The sequence below is a fragment of the Callionymus lyra genome, chromosome 17, assembly GCF_982586985.1.
Source record: "Callionymus lyra chromosome 17, fCalLyr1.hap1.1, whole genome shotgun sequence".
Taxonomy (NCBI): Eukaryota; Metazoa; Chordata; class Actinopteri; order Syngnathiformes; family Callionymidae; genus Callionymus; species Callionymus lyra.
This window is the reverse complement of record NC_141834.1, coordinates 22,063,264-22,084,482: the sequence shown is the minus strand read 5'-3', so window position 1 is coordinate 22,084,482 and position 21,219 is coordinate 22,063,264. Positions and strand designations below refer to the sequence as shown.

The 21,219-nt window shown below is 37.9% G+C and overlaps 1 protein-coding gene across 1 annotated transcript; it reads right to left on the bottom strand.

Moving 5' to 3' along the window:
* Positions 1 to 3,234: 3,234 nt before the first annotated feature.
* skap2 (src kinase associated phosphoprotein 2) lies at positions 3,235 to 20,906 on the bottom strand. The gene is made up of 12 exons (XM_087812219.1): positions 20,771 to 20,906; positions 20,484 to 20,589; positions 20,391 to 20,416; positions 19,335 to 19,433; positions 16,954 to 17,034; positions 13,595 to 13,678; positions 13,415 to 13,539; positions 9,332 to 9,395; positions 9,148 to 9,258; positions 9,011 to 9,076; positions 8,054 to 8,163; positions 3,235 to 3,431 (listed from the first exon to the last, which is right to left on the bottom strand). The coding sequence occupies exons 1-12, from the start codon at positions 20,808 to 20,810 to the stop codon at positions 3,339 to 3,341; spliced, it is 1,005 nt and encodes a 334-aa protein (XP_087668345.1). The 5' UTR covers positions 20,811 to 20,906; the 3' UTR covers positions 3,235 to 3,338.
* Between the last annotated feature and the right edge of the window lie 313 nt (positions 20,907 to 21,219).

Here is a 21,219-nt window from a genome sequence, read left to right as displayed (position 1 = left end):
TTTTTAACTTGTAAAAAAGAGAAATTCAACCTTTCTTTATAAAAAATAATTGAATTAAAGGAGTTAGTATGTTCTCCTCGTGTTGTGTGGGTTTACTCCGGACACTCCGGTTTCCTCCCACAGTCCAAAAACATACAGAATTGTCTGTAGGTATGAGTGTGTGTGTGAATGGTTGTCTGTCTTTGTGTGTCCTGAGACATACTGGCATCCTGTCCAGGGTGTCCCCTGCCTCTCGCCCTATGATACTGGGATAGACCCCAGTCTCCCCTCGACCCCCACGATGAAAAAAACAACAATTATTTGTTGCTTTAAGAAACATTTTAATAATAAAATTCAATGTTTTTAAAAATGTCACTGATGTACTAACATATATTTCCAAGTTCTCTGTGACGAGCCGAGTTCAGAGTTGTGGGCGAGAGAAAAGACTCGTGAGGTGGAAAAGCAGGATTTAGCGGCGACGCTTGGACACAGTGAATATTCAATAACTAATTATGGTAATTCATTGCATCTCCAATTAGAGCCGAGGCTTTACTGCCGCCTGTACAGTAAAGAGCAGGATTTACGTTCGCGCTGAATGTCACCCGGAGGACGCGGCGCCCGATCATCCGTCACCACCAACAATGTGCCGAAGACGAAGAAGAAGTCCATGATGGATGTGGATTCTTGCGCTCGCTCCGGTTCCACCTGTGGCAGACACGTGCACAGCTTTAGTGTGATCTACACACACACACACACACAACACCTCGCCTGCTGTCCAACGGCCCCTCGGAGGGCCATAATCTGCGCCGCCGTCACACTGTCTTATTAGTGCACCTCCGTCAGTGGCCCGGCCCACCATCTGTCCCCAAACACGGTCTCAGCGCCGCCGTAAAAACCAGCAAAGTGCTGAACACGAGCCTTTTTTTTTTTTCCGCTTCTCTTCGTGAGCACTTTTGTCGTATTCACGCTCTTAAGAGCAGCTCGACGGTTTCTCCAGCAGAGCCGCGGTGACCTTTACTGCCACCTGCTGGAAGAACGTAACAACTCATGCGCCTCTAGTGGTCACTTCGAGCAAGAGGAGTCAAGTGCTGTGTCTCAAATCGCATAGTAGCGTACTAAAAGTTAGTATTTTTAGTACGTTAGTGCGTCTCAATTCTTAGTATGCGAAATTTAGTGCGCCATGCACACTAAATTGGCGTACTAACACGCCCACAAAACTAGCATGGTTCGATGGACACTAACCACACTAAACAGCCGCCATTTTAGTGACGTTTTAAACGGAAGTTACGTCATATATAAATATATATATATGCATATACTTAAATGTGTATTTTCAGCAGCAGTAGGAGGATAAACACGTCTTCGCTGCTGATACCAGCTTAAATATCTCGCGATTATTTAGATTCTCATATTTTTTCTTTATTTCTTTTTCCAAAGTTGCAATACGTGCTGCCAGCAGGTGGCGATAGCGTTCAAACAGCTGCTTGAAACATCGTTAAATAGAAGTAGAAGAAGAAGCTGTCATGTGATTTCCGGTTAGTGTGTAGCTTCAGGGTTTGATTTGAGACATACTATCTGTGGAGAACTTGCGTACTAGTTAGTACGCATACTAAACTGATGCATACTAACTTCTAGCATACTAAGATTAGTATGCGATTTGAGACACAGCACTGGTGAGCTAATGCTAATGCTAACATGCTAATGTGCGATGAGGAGCTAACGGTTAGCATCTGTGGTCGAGGAGTTTTTAAAAAACCTTGTTTAAAAAATGTTTCACTTCCTGGTGTCGTCCACAGATCAAACACGACTTAATTTAATATAAAACAAAAGCACTGAATTATTTAAATTATTTTTAGATGTTTCTTCGTCCACGCATGACATTTATTTAATTTAAGGAATCCGTCTGTAATCAAAGTATATTTTTCCACATAAAAAAAAACAAACAAGATTATTTCAAAGTATATTTTTTAAGTTTATTTCATTTTTTTTCCTTCTGGAAAATTCGGTTTAATTGATTATTTTCACCTTCTTTTCCTAATCTTTAATTAGTTATTTTTTCGTATAATTAAATCAAAACTAAATATATTTTTACTGATGCTTGTGCATTTATTTTAGTTTTCAGTTTCTTTCCTTATATTTCTCTTTAATGTATTACTTTGAATCCTGGTATTATTTGTTAGTCTCAATAAATAAAAAGTAAAAATCAGAAGCTAAAATTGTTCAATGTTTTTTTTAAGAAAATAACATGAATATTGCTAAAAAAAGAAAAGTACACTATTTTAATAGTAACATTTTAAGGTTTATTTGCATTTAGTCTGATGTTCCAGTTTAATGTATTACTTTAAAACACACTTTCAAAAACCTTTAATTATCTTTATCCTCATACAGTTCATTTAAATTATGATTTCACAGTTGTTTAGGGTTATTTGAAGAACTTTTGAGCAAATTTAATGTTGTCAGAGCCCGAGCTGGGGTGTAAGTCTGGATCAGATCACTGATGGAAGGTCTGACCATGAATAGATCTGAAAGTAAGAACCAGAATTTTAAAATGATCCTGAAAGAAACTAGTGAAGAGTTTGAAGGAGAAATGTGAGTTCTTCTACTAGAGCAGCCAGTGAAGAGTTTGAAGGAGAAATGTGAGTTCTTCTACTAGAGCAGCCAGTGAAGAGTTTGAAGGAGAAATGTGAGTTCTTCTACTAGAGCAGCCAGTGAAGAGTTTGAAGGAGAAATGTGAGTTCTTCTACTAGAGCAGCCAGTGAAGAGTTTGAAGGAGAAATGTGAGTTCTTCTACTAGAGCAGACAGTGAAGAGTTTGAAGGAGAAATGTGAGTTCTTCTACTAGAGCAGCCATTGAAGAGTTTGAAGGAGAAATGTGAGTTCTTCTACTAGAGCAGCCAGTGAAGAGTTTGAAGGAGAAATGTGAGTTCTTCTACTAGAGCAGCCAGTGAAGAGTTTGAAGGAGAAATGTGAGTTCTTCTACTAGAGCAGCCATTGAAGAGTTTGAAGGAGAAATGTGAGTTCTTCTACTAGAGCGGCTCAGAATTCTGGCTGCAGAGTTTAGTATGAACTGCAGGCGAGAAGATCCTTCTGGTTTAGACACTAAATAAACTCTTAATAGTGTAAACGACACAAACACATGGATCATAAGATCCAGATCGGAAGTCATGGGTTCAAATCCTGCAGTGAAATCAAAATAATTGATGCAAAGTCTATCAACTTGAAGCTTCAAACAATAAAACAACACATTTCACTTTGTTTACAATTTATTCATCTTATTATAAATACAAATAAATCCAAAATATTATTTTCAGAGGTTCCCTGGGTCTACCTGACCCGGCAGCTCGTCGGGTCACATGGCCGTTAGAGGACGTACATCTCCATCAGGAAGTCTTTCGGGACGATGCCGACGTTGCCGTTCTTCTCTCCGACCCACCAGCCGAACTTGTTGTACTCCTGGAGGAGAGAAGAAGAGTTTTATCAGGAGAATTGTTCCTGTTCGGCCCTGAAGGGGGCAGCACTGCACGTCCAGGAACATTAATGTACTGGTGTTATGTAGACGAGGACAAATATACAAACACAATATTGTTTGTTCATTTTTGTGTTGTAAATAAACCATCCTCTAGATGGCAGCAGTCATTACGTCCTCCACAGTTGAAGGAAGATTGAATTCCTGGCGATGACTGAGGACGAGAGGATACAGTGAGTCCAGCAGCTTTTAAAGCTGATGTTTGGACATATTTTCGTTTGAAAACAAATGAAAGTAGTTACGACTTCGTCAAGTCATGTGGTCTGTAAATACTACAACACCAGAGTCAAGTACTGGACAATACTACACATATATCCTTGTTACTACACTATCACAACACCAGAGTCAAGTACTGGACAATACTACACATATATCCTTGTTACTACACTATCACAACACCAGAGTCAAGTACTGGACAATACTACACATATATATACACTTGTAACTACACTATCACAACACCAGAGTCAAGTACTGGACAATACTACACATATATATACACTTGTTACTACACTATCACAACACCAGAGTCAATACTGGACAATACTACACATATATCCTTGTTACTACACTATCACAACACCAGAGTCAAGTACTGGACAATACTACACATATATATACACTTGTTACTACACTATCACAACACCAGAGTCAAGTACTGGACAATACTACACATATATATACACTTGTTACTACACTATCACAACACCAGAGTCAATACTGGACAATACTACATATATATATACTTGTTACTACACTATCACAACACCAGAGTCAAGTACTGGACAATACTACACATATATACTTGTTACTACACTATCACAACACCAGAGTCAAGTACTGGACAATACTACACATATATACTTGTTACTACACTATCACAACACCAGAGTCAAGTACTGGACAATACTACACATATATACTTGTTACTACACTATCACAACACCAGAGTCAAGTACTGGACAATACTACACATATATACTTGTTACTACAATGTCACTATACATCACTATATGTCGTATTGTTGACTATGTATAGTGATATGTAATAAACATGTTGAAACATTTTGAATGAATACATGAAGTCAAAGTAGTTTCCTGGAGACTGTTAGCATGTTGTTAGCATGTTGCTAGCATGTTGCTAGCATGTTGCTAGCACGTGCAACAAAGATGGCCGCTCGTCCATTTGTCGCGGCTGAACATAAACAGTGAAGACTTTCAACAGAATCCTTGATGGTGTGTTCATGGTCAGCGGCGTGACCTCCGACCTTCCATATCTCCAGCAACATCCCGGCGTCAGCGCATCAACCGCGAGCGGCGGTAAATCTGTCAGGGCGTGACAGGCGGCGCCCCCAGAAGGCTGCGGGGCGGCGAGGAGGACACGAGCGAGCGCTGGTGTCTCTCTCGGACCAGGAGCCTGAACTCAACATCAAAGCCTCGCCGCCCATCAATCACCAGGAACCTGCACAGTGTTGCACTTGAACGCACCATCTGTCTCCCGTTACCGTGAGAACCTTCCGGGCTGGACGTCCGACCTAACGAGGCGCTGACATCATCACACCGACGCCCGACAAACACTCAGAGACGATACAAACGCCGTCAAACGAGACGAGCGTCGCCGGATTATTAGCAACGAATTAACCGTCGCTCCGAGAAAATGTCACGTCGTGGACGCGTCACATGACACGAGACCCCGGGGGTAACGTGGGCGAGGGACGAGGAGGAGAGAGAGAGTCTCTCCATCTTTAACGAGAGTCTCTCCATCTTTAACCTTCATCTAGTGGAAGAGATTAGATCTTCGTGGCCCAGAATGTGACGAGTTGACGGAAATTTATGATATTTTTAATCATTTAACACCTTTTTTTTTTTAATCAGATAAAATGTTAAAAAATAACACAAATGTTTTCCATGCATATGTTTTTAGCCACGAGTGTTTGTGTGTTAATGACAAATAATTAAAAATATATATATATAATTTTTACTGTGCTTTTCTGTAATAACTATAGAAAATTTGTATCAATTAGTAAAATACATTTTTAATTCATTCATTTCAGATAATAACAAGATTATTAAAAAATTACTTTATATATAAATATATAAAAATATGACTTTTACGTTGCTTTCCAGTAACACTTACAAAACATTATCAACGTCTACATATATTTTTTAATGAATTTATTTCAAAAGAATTACAGGAATAATTCAAACTCATTCATATATTTTTTTATTCTGTTTTTCCAGATATTTTACTTTATTAATTACATTGTTTTAACAAAAAACATATATATACATATATATATATATATATATATATATGTATATATATATATATATGTATTGTAATTTTCTGCCAATAATCAGAAAATGTGTGTTTCCTGTATTTAAAAAACATTTGTGTGTGTTTTGGATAAATGACAAAATAAATGATCGAAATAAATACAAAAATAATGTAAATTAATTAAATTAAATGAGTGACATTCAAGTTGAAAATATCTTAACATATTAAACAATAACGTGTTAACGACCGAAACAAACTAAACGTCGTCACAGTTTTTATCGTTTCATGAATTATTCATTAGTTTATCAACAATAATAGTTTTAACTGCAGTCGATGAAAAACACCTTCGTCACGTAAACACTTGTTTACATCGTCAACCAATCAAAGCACTCAGAGAGTCCTCACATGTGTCCATTAGTTTTATGTGCGAGGGTCTGGGGGGGTCAGCATATCTGGACAGCCCCCCCCCCTCTACAGCCAGGCCCTAAAATCCACACCTCAGCCCGACTGGGGGGTCTGTTACACTGCAGCTATTCCTGGACCCGGGGATGGGGGAGGGAAGGGGGCGGGGGGCGAGGGCGGGGGGGCTGCAGCTGGCTGCTGCAGTCCAGACGGGTTTTATGGTCATTGCCCTCACAGCAGCCACAACCCCCAACACCAAGGTTTCAGCTAATGGCTGCGAGTGAAAGGGCAACTTGATGGTGGAGGCTTCAGTACAAAGAGCAATAAAGTGACATTTGGATCATTGATCGTCTGCTGCGTCACTTCCTGCTTCACTTCTTGCTTCACTTCCTGCTTCACTTCCTGCTTCACTTCCTGCTTCACTTCCTGCTTCACTTCTTGCTTCACTTCCTGCTTCACTTCTTGCTTCACTTCCTGCTTCACTTCCTGCTTCACTTCCTGCTTCACTTCCTGCTTCACCTCAGCAGACGTTTGTAGCTGATGTTCATAATAATAATAATCTTTCTGTCGAGGATGAAACATTAGTTTTGATTTCATGATTTAGGATTTATTTCATTTTATATTCAGCACTTTTTTTTACTGAACTTTACTTTAAATACAGTTTGACTTTAAGGTTTAGGAAATCAAATAATTTGTAAATAGTACTTTTTAATTTTTCTTCCATGTTAACAATTAATTTGAGTACATTTGTTCAAATTAAGTTTTTATATCAATCATTTTATTATATACAAGTTTGTTATAATACTTAATTATTTTTTTCTGTCATGTTTTTTTTACAAAATAAAAGGTTAATTGAAAATATATAAATAAATTATTTTCATTATAATTTTTTTATTTCCTTTTTATTTTTGATGCTATTTTACTGGGATTCACTTTATATACAGTTTGACTGTGAGGTCCATTTAAAATAAAGTTATTTTATATATACATTATAAATGTTAGATAATATAATTATATATATATATATAGGATTTTAAATAATAAAAAATCAAATTCAATTATTTTTTGTTCTTTATATTTGTTTTCATCTTAACAAATTCATTTGATTAAACATTAATTACATTATTTTTAAATTATTTAAGTTCAATTATTTTATTTAATATGTTATGGTTATAAATAATAATAAGAATAATTTTGTTAGACTTTATATAAGATATACGGTTGATTTAAATGATATAAATAAATTATTTTAATAATTCTTTATACTTTGAATCTAAACTAATTCGAAAATATCGATGCAATAAATCAAAACTCACTATAATAATTAACATGTTTCATTTTTCTCTGGATTTTAAATCTTTGTTTTGACGACTTGGACTGGAGTGAGATTCCTGTGTGACAAGGTGCCCTTGAGATAAATAAATTATTTATTATCATTATTATTTTATTATTATTCATCTTTAAAGATGTCAATCAAATAGAAAAATATAGATTTTATATGATAGGTGTGCGTGTGTGTGCGAGTGTGTGTGTGAGTGTGTGTGTGTGTGTCAATATTTGGTCCCAGGTTGGTGTTTTTACACCTTCTCGCCACTAGATGTCAGAATAGACCTGAGGAGAACCTGCTGACGGAGACACACCACGTGACTTCCTCCAAAAGATAAACGCTTATCATAGACTTTGACTTGTTGAATAGTAATAAAGTCAGAGCAGATGAAGATGTTTCACCTCAAGAGTGTGAACCATCAGTTCGTCACACACTCACCTGTGGACGGTCAGGACTCACCTGTGGACGCTCAGGACTCACCTGTGGACGCTCAGGACTCACCTGTGGACGCTCAGGACTCACCTGTGGACGGTCAGGACTCACCTTGCTCAGGATGTAAATGGTGTCTCCACGTTTGAAGGACAGCTCGTCGGACTGGTCGCCCACACAGTCCCACAGGCCCTGGTAGTAGTTTGGATAATCTGTGCTTTTGTCTGCAGGAGATTAAACTTTATGTTCATTCCTCAGCAGCTGTGATGGAGGAAGTTGATGTTTCAACTTCCTGTCACAACACTTGTTACTTCTGCTTCTTAGATTAGACTGAAGCTACGACACAACAACACACACCGGCTTCTTGTGGAGAGTGAGTCTGGAGCAGAAGCACACAAAACACACACACACATATACAAACAAACACACACACATTATATATATATATACATGCACACACAAACACACAGGCGCATCCAGGTTTGTTACACATGTGTTGTATTCGACTTTTATCTCGTAGTTAATCCTTTGAATCATGTTATAAATGCTTTTTTTGTATGACTTTAATCTCATAATATTTAATATTAAAACATTTTACAATTTAAATATCATACTTAATGTCACTCATATGACTTTAAATTACTTCTAATTACGTAATATATACAACTTTAATCGTGTTATCAATAACTGTATACAACTTAAACCTTGAACTGAATGTTATTTTGTAACTTTAATATCTTTTAATTAAACATAAATGTAAGAAAACCTTTGAGTGGAGCTTATACTAGTTATACAGTTATTTTAATTTTCTTAATTCTGTTCCTGCTCTTGTTAATATGTTAATAGTAAAGTTTCTATTCAACAATTTAAATAATGGACATTAACGTTTAACGGAATAATTTCGCGGCAGTACCACGAGGTTCCTGAAGGGGTCAGTATTGAGCATCAACGTTACGAAGACGGTAAAGTGAGGAATATCAGCGAGGAAACGTCAGTATTTATCTTGTCGATGATTTTAGAAAACAAATCAAGGTCTGGTGAGTTTAAGGAAGAAACAAGATGGAGGTTCACCTGCGACCGGAGGCCTCGCCGGCGGGACGGCGGGCGGAGGTTTGGCTACCGTCGGCGGATCTTCCTCTAAAATTAGACAACTTTTCATCACAGACTCCTAGACGTGCGTGTGACCTTCAAACAGGAAGTGGTCGGACCTGGCAGCTCCTCGTAGATGTCGTCGTCGACGGGCTGAAGGTCGGGAACGTCGGTGTCGTCGTAGAGGTCGTGACCCTCGTCGTCGTCTTCCGGGATCATCCCCGACATGTCTGCGGCAGGTGAGCGACAGGTGAGCGACAGGTGAGCGACTCGCGCCTCAAACCACTTCCACAATCAATCCACCTTTCAACACGAAGTCGATGTGCTTCACCCAGTCCTCGGCGTCTCTCACGGACGACGCGCAGAACTGAGGAGGTCAAGAGAAAAGACTGGAGTTCCACGTTTAAAGATCTTCGCTGTGTCTCAAATCACATACTTCTCTTAGTACACTAGAAGTTAGTATGCATCAGGATAGTGTATGTACTAACTAGTAACTAATCCTCCCCAGATAGTATGTCTCAAACATACTTCTCTTAGTATACTAGAAGTTAGTATCATCAGGATAGTGTACGTACTAACTAGTAACTAATTCTCCACAGATAGTATGTCTCAAACATACTTCTCTTAGTATACTAGAAGTTAGTATCATCAGGATAGTGTACGTACTAACTAGTAACTAATTCTCCACAGATAGTATGTCTCAAACATACTTCTCTTAGTATACTAGAAGTTAGTATGCATCAGGATAGTGTATGTACTAACTAGTAACTAATCCTCCCCAGATAGTATGTCTCAAACATACTTCTCTTAGTATACTAGAAGTTAGTATCATCAGGATAGTGTATGTACTAACTAGTAACTAATTCTCCACAGATAGTATGTCTCAAACATACTTCTCTTAGTATACTAGAAGTTAGTATCATCAGGATAGTGTACGTACTAACTAGTAACTAATTCTCCACAGATAGTATGTCTCAAACATACTTCTCTTAGTATACTAGAAGTTAGTATCATCAGGATAGTGTATGTACTAACTAGTAACTAATCCTCCACAGATAGTATGTCTCAAACATACTTCTCTTAGTATACTAGAAGTTAGTATCATCAGAATAGTGTATGTACTAACTAGTAACTAATTCTCCACAGATAGTATGTCTCAAACATACTTCTCTTAGTATACTAGAAGTTAGTATCATCAGGATAGTGTACGTACTAACTAGTAACTAATTCTCCACAGATAGTATGTCTCAAACATACTTCTCTTAGTATACTAGAAGTTAGTATGCATCAGGATAGTGTATGTACTAACTAGTAACTAATCCTCCACAGATAGTATGTCTCAAACATACTTCTCTTAGTATACTAGAAGTTAGTATGCATCAGGATAGTGTATGTACTAACTAGTAACTAATTCTCCACAGATAGTATGTCTCAAACATACTTCTCTTAGTATACTAGAAGTTAGTATGCATCAGGATAGTGTACGTACTAACTAGTAACTAATTCTCCACAGATAGTATGTCTCAAACATACTTCTCTTAGTATACTAGAAGTTAGTATGCATCAGGATAGTGTATGTACTAACTAGTAACTAATTCTCCACAGATAGTATGTCTCAAACATACTTCTCTTAGTATACTAGAAGTTAGTATGCATCAGGATAGTGTATGTACTAACTAGTAACTAATTCTCCACAGATAGTATGTCTCAAACATACTTCTCTTAGTATACTAGAAGTTAGTATCATCAGAATAGTGTACGTACTAACTAGTAACTAATTCTCCACAGATAGTATGTCTCAAACATACTTCTCTTAGTATACTAGAAGTTAGTATGCATCAGGATAGTGTATGTACAAACTAGTAACTAATTCTCCACAGATAGTATGTCTCAAACATACTTCTCTTAGTATACTAGAAGTTAGTATCATCAGGATAGTGTATGTACTAACTAGTAACTAATTCTCCACAGATAGTATGTCTCAAACATACTTCTCTTAGTATACTAGAAGTTAGTATCATCAGGATAGTGTATGTACTAACTAGTAACTAATTCTCCACAGATAGTATGTCTCAAACATACTTCTCTTAGTATACTAGAAGTTAGTATCATCAGGATAGTGTATGTACTAACTAGTAACTAATCCTCCACAGATAGTATGTCTCAAACATACTTCTCTTAGTATACTAGAAGTTAGTATGCATCAGGATAGTGTATGTACAAACTAGTAACTAATTCTCCACAGATAGTATGTCTCAAACATACTTCTCTTAGTATACTAGAAGTTAGTATCATCAGGATAGTGTATGTACTAACTAGTAACTAATTCTCCACAGATAGTATGTCTCAAACATACTTCTCTTAGTATACTAGAAGTTAGTATCATCAGGATAGTGTATGTACTAACTAGTAACTAATTCTCCACAGATAGTATGTCTCAAACATACTTCTCTTAGTATACTAGAAGTTAGTATCATCAGGATAGTGTATGTACTAACTAGTAACTAATCCTCCACAGATAGTATGTCTCAAACATACTTCTCTTAGTATACTAGAAGTTAGTATCATCAGAATAGTGTATGTACTAACTAGTAACTAATTCTCCACAGATAGTATGTCTCAAACATACTTCTCTTAGTATACTAGAAGTTAGTATCATCAGGATAGTGTACGTACTAACTAGTAACTAATTCTCCACAGATAGTATGTCTCAAACATACTTCTCTTAGTATACTAGAAGTTAGTATGCATCAGGATAGTGTATGTACTAACTAGTAACTAATCCTCCACAGATAGTATGTCTCAAACATACTTCTCTTAGTATACTAGAAGTTAGTATGCATCAGGATAGTGTATGTACTAACTAGTAACTAATTCTCCACAGATAGTATGTCTCAAACATACTTCTCTTAGTATACTAGAAGTTAGTATGCATCAGGATAGTGTACGTACTAACTAGTAACTAATCCTCCACAGATAGTATGTCTCAAACATACTTCTCTTAGTATACTAGAAGTTAGTATCATCAGGATAGTGTATGTACTAACTAGTAACTAATCCTCCACAGATAGTATGTCTCCAACATACTTCTCTTAGTATACTAGAAGTTAGTATGCATCATGATAGTGTATGTACTAACTAGTAACTAATTCTCCACAGATAGTATGTCTCAAACATACTTCTCTTAGTATACTAGAAGTTAGTATGCATCAGGATAGTGTATGTACTAACTAGTAACTAATCATCCACAGATAGTATGTCTCCAACATACTTCTCTTAGTATACTAGAAGTTAGTATGCATCATAATAGTGTATGTACTAACTAGTAACTAATCCTCCACAGATAGTATGTCTCAAACATACTTCTCTTAGTATACTAGAAGTTAGTATGCATCAGGATAGTGTATGTACTAACTAGTAACTAATCATCCACAGATAGTATGTCTCCAACATACTTCTCTTAGTATACTAGAAGTTAGTATGCATCATAATAGTGTATGTACTAACTAGTAACTAATCCTCCACAGATAGTATGTCTCAAACATACTTCTCTTAGTATACTAGAAGTTAGTATCATCAGGATAGTGTATGTACTAACTAGTAACTAATTCTCCACAGATAGTATGTCTCAAACATACTTCTCTTAGTATACTAGAAGTTAGTATGCATCAGGATAGTGTACGTACTAACTAGTAACTAATTCTCCACAGATAGTATGTCTCAAACATACTTCTCTTAGTATACTAGAAGTTAGTATCATCAGGATAGTGTATGTACCAACTAGTAACTAGTCCTCCACAGATAGTATGTCTCAAACATACTTCTCTTAGTATACTAGAAGTTAGTATCATCAGGATAGTGTACGTACTAACTAGTAACTAATTCTCCACAGATAGTATGTCTCAAATCAAACTCTGCTGCTACACACTAACAGGAAATGACGCAACAGCTTCTTCTTCTACTTCTATTTAACGATGGTTTCAACCAGCTGTAGGAACACTATCGCCACCTGCTGGCAGCACGTTTTGCAAGTTTGGAAAAAAGAAATAAAGAAAAAATATGAGAAACGAAATATTCGCGAGATATTTATGCTGGTATCAGCAGCGAAGACGTGTCATCCTTCTACTGCTGAAAATGCACCTGTAAGTGTGTGTGTGTATATTATATATATATATTTATATTTTACAACGTCACTAAGATGGAGCCGTTTAGTGTAGAAAGTTTCCATCGATCCATACTCAGTTTTTGGGCGTTTTAGTGTCAATTTAGTGTGTATGGAGCACTAAATTGCGCATACTAAGAATTGAGACGCACTTACGCACTAAAAATACTAACTTTGAGTACACTAGTATGTGATTTGAGACACAGCACTGGACCCGTCTGTACCTGGTAGACCCTCTTGTCCGGCGCCGACACCTCGAAGCACGAGTCCTTCTTGGCGTCCCGGCGCAGGCTGTTGTTGAGCTTGACGTTGTAGCCGTCGATGGGGAACTCTCCCTTCTGCTGCTTGTCTGGAGAGGCAGCCAACAGTGAGGCACGGCGTCCGAGGAAGAGTCGCCGACGTACCTTTCTCGTGGCCGTAGTAGTAGAAGGTGTTCTGGCTCAGAGCGCACCAGCGCTTCTGCCACTCCGTCCCGAAGAAACTGGGATCTTCAGAGGAGAGAAAACATTACACTAGTGCTGCAGGATATTGGAAATATGTGGGATATTCGATATTTGGTATCTTGAATTGCGACGGATATTAATGCAATATTTTTTTTCTTAGTACTGTAGTGTAGGTCTGGGGGTTTAGAGAAAGAAAACGATGATATTTCCCTTTTTTTTATTTCAACGCGTCTGTGTCGACATGATGGTAGAAAAATATCTCTTCTAATGCTCAGTCTCGCGGGACTTGCATCGGTTTCCCGCCAAACTGAGCGACATCAGAGAGGAGCCGCCGGCGCGTCGTGATATCACCAAATCAATAATAAATCCACCTCCTTGTACACGCACACGTAACACTTTATAAATGACGCTAACAACTTAGCTCTTTAGCATACGGTGAAGACGGACACATAACACTTTATAAATGACGCTAACAACTTAGCTCGTTAGCATACGGTGAAGACGCACACATAACACTTTATAAATGACGCTAACAACTTAGCTCGTTAGCATACGGTGAAGACGGACACATAACACTTTATAAATGACGCTAACAACTTAGCTCGTTAGCATACGGTGAAGACGGACACATAACACTTTATAAATGACGCTTACAACTTAGCTCGTTAGCATACGGTGAAGACGGACACATAACACTTTATAAATGACGCTAACAACTTAGCTCGTTAGCATACGGTGAAGACGGACACATAACACTTTATAAATGACGCTAACAACTTAGCTCGTTAGCATACGGTGAAGACGTACACATAACACTTTATAAATGACGCTAACAACTTAGCTCGTTAGCATACGGTGAAGACGCACACATAGCACTTTATAAATGACGCTAACAACTTAGCTCGTTAGCATACGGTGAAGACGGACACATAACACTTTATAAATGACGCTTACAACTTAGCTCGTTAGCATACGGTGAAGACGGACACATAACACTTTATAAATGACGCTAACAACTTAGCTCGTTAGCATACGGTGAAGACGGACACATAACACTTTATAAATGACGCTAACAACTTAGCTCGTTAGCATACGGTGAAGACGTACACATAACACTTTATAAATGACGCTAACAACTTAGCTCGTTAGCATACGGTGAAGACGCACACATAGCACTTTATAAATGACGCTAACAACTTAGCTCGTTAGCATACGGTGAAGACGGACACATAACACTTTATAAATGACGCTAACAAATTAGCTCGTTAGCATACGGTGAAGACGGACACATAACACTTTATAAATGACGCTAACAACTTAGCTCTTTAGCATACGGTGAAGACGGACACATAACACTTTATAAATGACGTTAACAACTTAGTTCGTTAGCATACGGTGAAGACGAACACATAACACTTTATAAATGACGCTAACAACTTAGCTCGTCAGCATACGGGGAAGACGGACACATAACACTTTATAAATGACGCTAACAACTTAGCTCGTTAGCATACGGTGAAGACGGACAGGTTTGTTTGGAAGTTCACGTTCTTCTAAGAAAACAACTGAGACGAGATGAAAAGTTCTTACAATATGTTGCTTTAACAAAGGAGGTTGAAAGAGACGAGTGACTGGATCACTAGTGTTTGACTAGATCATAAGTTAGTATTACTTCACTGGATCACTAGTGTTTGACTAGATCAGAAGTTAGTATTACTTCACTGGATCACTAGTGTTTGACTAGATCAGAAGTTAGTATTACTTCACTGGATCACTAGTGTTTGACTAGATCATAAGTTAGTATTACTTCACTGGATCACTAGTGTTTGACTAGATCATAAGTTAGTATTACTTCACTGGATCACTAGTGTTTGACTAGATCATAAGTTAGTATTACTTCACTGGATCACTAGTGTTTGACTAGATCATAAGTTAGTATTACTTCACTGGATCACTAGTGTTTGACTAGATCATAAGTTAGTATTACTTCACTGGATCACTAGTGTTTGACTAGATCATAAGTTAGTATTACTTCACTGGATCACTAGTGTTTGACTAGATCATAAGTTAGTATTACTTCACTGGATCACTAGTGTTTGACTAGATCAGAAGTTAGTATTACTTCACTGGATCACTAGTGTTTGACTAGATCAGAAGTTAGTATTACTTCCGTGTATATACTGAGTTGCGTCGCCATAGCAACCGAGCCTTACAAGCTGCGCTGCACAGTTCACAGACGGACGGAGACGTAAACAACAACGAGACATAGAAGTACAAGTTGACAACTTTACAGAACGTGACACTGATTGGTCGAAGTGTGTATTTAGGAAATGCTTGATTTATACAATAAAAAATTGAACTGACACAACTTTGATTATTTGTAAAGTAAAAATCACATCTATGTCGAAGAATGAATCATGTGATGGAATATGAAGGCGTTCCTGAAATAATCCACAGTAAGAAATATAAAATCAAAGATGTACGATTTATTCTTATGTGAAATAAAACAGTGTAACCTCATCAACATGCGAGTTTACATTGTTATTATTATATATTACTTTGATTTATTTCCCCTTTTTTGTTACTATTTAATTGTTGTTTATGTGCTTTTTTTCCTTCAATGTAAGGCATGTTTTATATTATATAATTATGTAAAATAATAAAAACATTTTTTAGTTTCCCGTAGAGAAGTACCTTTTCAGTCCTTAAATCAGTGACTCTTGAAGCAAACAGTACTTTCTGTTTCGTCGTCAGTATGACTGACTTCCTGTCACTTCCTGTCATTAACCTGGGACTCGTCTGGATGTGTAGGACTCGGCGAGTCCAGCTTTGTGTCAAGTTTTTCTCTATTCAAATCTATTTGAGTCGCCTCTCCTTCCTTCTTAACCAGTGATGAGCAACATTTCCTCAGGGGCCACATTTTAGACGGGGCCGTTGTGAGGGGCCAGCAAGAAAAAAATGAAGTTAAAAAAGTATAAAATCAAGCTAAATATGCTACATTTTTTATGTTACTTAGACAATTACCTCATATTAGCCCTTGCGTTATCTCAGGGTCAAGGTGACCCGAAAACAAATATGCTTCTATCCCATTGGTTTGTCCACCTCAGGGTCACCTTGACCCAGAGATAACACAAGTGTTTAAGGGGCATAAATACACAGGAAAATGAAAAAAGTACCTTAAGATTAAAAGTTTCTACACAATCTCTGACCTCACGAGGGCCACAGAAACAAAGTCAAAGGGCGACATGTGGCCCCCGGACCACACTGTTCTAAACCATTCCATGACACATGAAGCACAAACTGTTGAAAAAGAAACAAACCTTTCCTGCGCTTCTCCAGGTACCCCGCCTTCAGGACGGACGGCAGATCCTGGGCAGCGACTGGAGGAGACTGATGGTAACCTGGACGACAAAAATCAGGTCAGTGCGTCGCAAATATATGAGTCCCAGAAACAACGTCCTGTTCTTCCAGTTCCTTTGTGTTGTAGAAAAAAAATATTAGTGGTTTTTATTGTTAATAATCTTTTGATAGGATACAAATCACGATACATCGCCAATAATACAATATAAAGTGATAGTGTAGTAACAAGTATATATGTGTAGTATTGTCCAGTACTTGACTCTGGTGTTGTGATAGTGTAGTAACAAGTATATATGTGTAGCATTGTCCAGTACTTGACTCTGGTGTTGTGATAGTGTAGTAACAAGTATATATGTGTAGTATTATCCAGTACTTGACTCTGGTGTTGTGATAGTGTAGTAACAAGTATATATGTGTAGTATTGTCCAGTACTTGACTCTGGTGTTGTGATAGTGTAGTAACAAGTATATATGTGTAGTATTGTCCAGTACTTGACTCTGGTGTTGTGATAGTGTAGTAACAAGTATATATGTGTAGTATTGTCCAGTACTTGACTCTGGTGTTGTGATAGTGTAGTAACAAGTATATATGTGTAGTATTGTCCAATACTTGACTCTGGTGTTGTGATAGTGTAGTAACAAGTATATATGTGTAGTATTGTCCAGTACTTGACTCTGGTGTTGTGATAGTGTAGTAACAAGTATATATGTGTAGTATTGTCCAGTACTTGACTCTGGTGTTGTGATAGTGTAGTAACAAGTATATATGTGTAGTATTGTCCAGTACTTGACTCTGGTGTTGTGATAGTGTAGTAACAAGTATATATGTGTAGTATTGTCCAGTACTTGACTCTGGTGTTGTAGTATTTACAGACCACATGACTCTTGACGAAGTCTTAACTACTTTCATTTGTTTTCAAACCAAATATGTCCAAACATCAGCTTTAAAGCTGCTGGACTCACTGTATCCTCTCGTCCTCAGTCATCATTCTTCCTTTAACTGCAGAGGACGTAACGACTGCTGCCATCTATTGGCAGGAAGTTTAATTGCAACACCAAAATAAAGCTGTGAATGTTTGCGTTTTAATTGTGAATTTTAAAATGGTCTCGTGAAAAAGTACAACAAGATTTAGTTAAGTTATAAACACGATGTTTCTATCAAAGGAAACAGTATTTTAATGTTAGTAAAACTATGTTAAACTCTCGGACGCCTCAATATCTGGACTTGATCAACTCCTGCTTCTCTACAGACGCTTTACAATTGAGTTCAACTTGTAAACGTGCAAAAGAGCGGCCATTAAAGCGGCAGCTGCCTCCGGCTCATAAACATCAGACCCCATAATCACCATTTCAAATGAAGCCCTCGTCATCTCTGACCCGTGATGTAAATACACAAGATTCAAGTGTTTCTGCACCGACTGTACGACTCACATCTCTGTGTCTGAAGCACACAAGCTATGTTTCCATATCTTTATGAGCTAGCATGTTAGCATCAACTTTGTTAGCATCAAGCCTGGTAGCATCAAGCGTGTTAGCACCAAGTCTTTTAGCATCAAGCCTGTTAGCATCAAGGGTCTTAGCATTAAGCTTGTAAGCATCAAGGGTGATAGCATCAAGCTTGTAAGCAATCAAGCATGTTAGATTCAAGCGTGTTAGCATCAAGCGTGTAAGCATCATGCGTGTTAGCATCAAGCTTGTAAGCATCAAGCTTCTAGGCATCAAGCCTGGTAGCATCAAGCGTGGTAGCATCAAGCTTCTTAGCATCAAGCATGTAAGCATCAAGCCTGTTAGCATCAAGCCTGTTAGCATCAAGCTTGTAAGCATAAAGCCTGGTAGCATCAAGCGTGGTAGCAATCAAGCTTGTAAGCAGTCAAGCGTGTTAGATTCAAGCGTGTTAACATCAAGCGTGTTAGCATCAAGCGTTTTAGCATCAAGCGTTTTAGCATCAAGGGTGTAAGCATCAACCCTGTTAGCGTCAAGCTTGTAAGCATAAAGCCTGGTAGCATCAAGTGTGGTAGCATCAAGCGTGGTAGCAATCAAGCGTGTTAGCAATCAAGCGTGTTAGCAATCAAGCGTGTTAGATTCAAGCGTGTTAGCATCAAGGGTGTAATTATCAAGCGTGTTAGCACCAAGCGTGTTAGCACCAAGCATGCTAGCATCAAGCCTGCTAGCATCAAGCCTGCTAGCATCAAGCGTGTTAGCACCAAGCGTGTTAGCACCAAGCGTGATAGCATCAAGCGTGATAGCATCAAGCCTGCTAGCATCAAGCCTGTTAGCATCAAGCCTGTTAGCACCAAGTCTGTTAGCATCAAGCCTGTTAGCATCAATAAACAGCATCTCACTCTCAGACGTCTCCTCGTCCTTGTCGGTTCGCTCCGACTGCAGCGAGCCTCCATCGGTGATGCTGTCGGCCTCGTCCTCGCCGTCGGACTCGCCTCCGCCTGAGAGGGAAGAAAGTTCCAGGGTTTCACCTCTATGGACGTGCTCGAGAGGATACTTTGTGTCCATTCAAATGCAAACAAAACTGTCGCAATAATAATGAAGTGAAATGACTGTAAATAAAGAAATAGCAAATGTGAGCTTTGAATTCGTTTTGGTGTTTGAAATGTATCAATTTAATGTTTTTAGTTAAACAATGCAACAATAATAATATAAACATATTATTTACAGCACAATAGTGCCCGTGACCAGATATTAAAATGACTTGATTATTCAAAACGTTCAGCTCAGGACATACAAGTCAGTGTATTCGCAAAAATGAAATAGAATTACGTGAAATATAATGATTCTTGAAAGTGTTATTGCTAAGCTAATGTTAAGCTAGCTGTTGTAGAGTTAGCTTGATGCTAGCACCATTATTTGCCTTCACTTGCTTCTCAGTTTAGCTTCAATATTACGGTTAATTTAATTCATTTCTTAAGATAGTTTGTTAAATACAACCACCATAACAAACATTTTTAGATTTATTATTTTCCCATTAATATATAAGAGGAAGTGCTTCACCTATTGGTCATCTGGATTTATATATATAAATAAATGATTTAGGACATACTGAAAGATTATATATATATATATATATATATATATATACATACATACATATATATACATATATATCTTCATTAAAACTATACATCTTGCACTGGCTGATTATTTTCTGATCTTATTTTAGAAACCAGTTAATCTTTGCAGTTTTTGGGGGACTTAAATTCAATTCAATTCTTTAGTTTTCAACTGCATCACTGATCAATTTACTCATTTAGCATTTTTTTTAAATTAAAATAAGAAAATGAGAAACTAATTTAGTTTCCAAAGGGATTTTTTTTTATTTTTATATAACGTCATCAACACTTTAGTTTGTCCTTATATAAAATAAAAAGTCAATCGTTTGTACTCACTCTTGTCCTTGAAATCATGCTGAAAACTGTCGAAAAAAACACAAAAACGAGTGTAAAAGTGTGAACTTTAGTGACACATATTCCAACACGAACCTTGATTTGACGTCACGGATGCGTTTGATGAAAGTTTCTCTTTTTTCTTTTACCTTTTTGCTCAGATTCTCTCCCTTCAGTCCATCGGAGAGAAAACTTTCTAAATCTGGAGGAATATATTGTTAAATAAATTAAAAACACCTGCCGTTAAAACCCAACACAAAAGTGAATGTTTGTTGTTTCTAGTCGTGTCCAGCGCGTTTCCGCTTCCTGTTCCGCTCAAACGCTCTCGTTCGGACTTTTCAAAGGAGTTTTCCGGGAGAACACGAAGATTCCCGAGCGCTCACCTGAGATCAGCGTCGTCAGCTCCTCGGGGATGGACCTCATGTTCTCTCACCTGGACGTTCTGGAGGCTCAGACTCGACGAACTTGACACGGAAGCTGCGAGTGGACACACAAACACGGAAGTGCGCACTGACCACACGCACACGCACACACGCACACTCACTGACGGTGACGTTTATCATCCATCAGCGCGCCTCGTTTATTTCCCGCGCCAGGATTGATGGTCAGCACGTGTTCACTGGCGAATAAAGTCAACATTATTAAGTCTCTGATTGATCCCTGATCATATTTCACGGTTATTTATGTGCCGTAAATCACAGCGGATTAGCGGGTGGTCATAATGTAATTGTTCGCTGCCAGATGTTTATTTATCGTTGAGTTACGAGCGCAGAGACGAACGTAAACAACACGCTTTTATTGAAGGAGCAGCGGCGGATTCTGACAGCTCGAT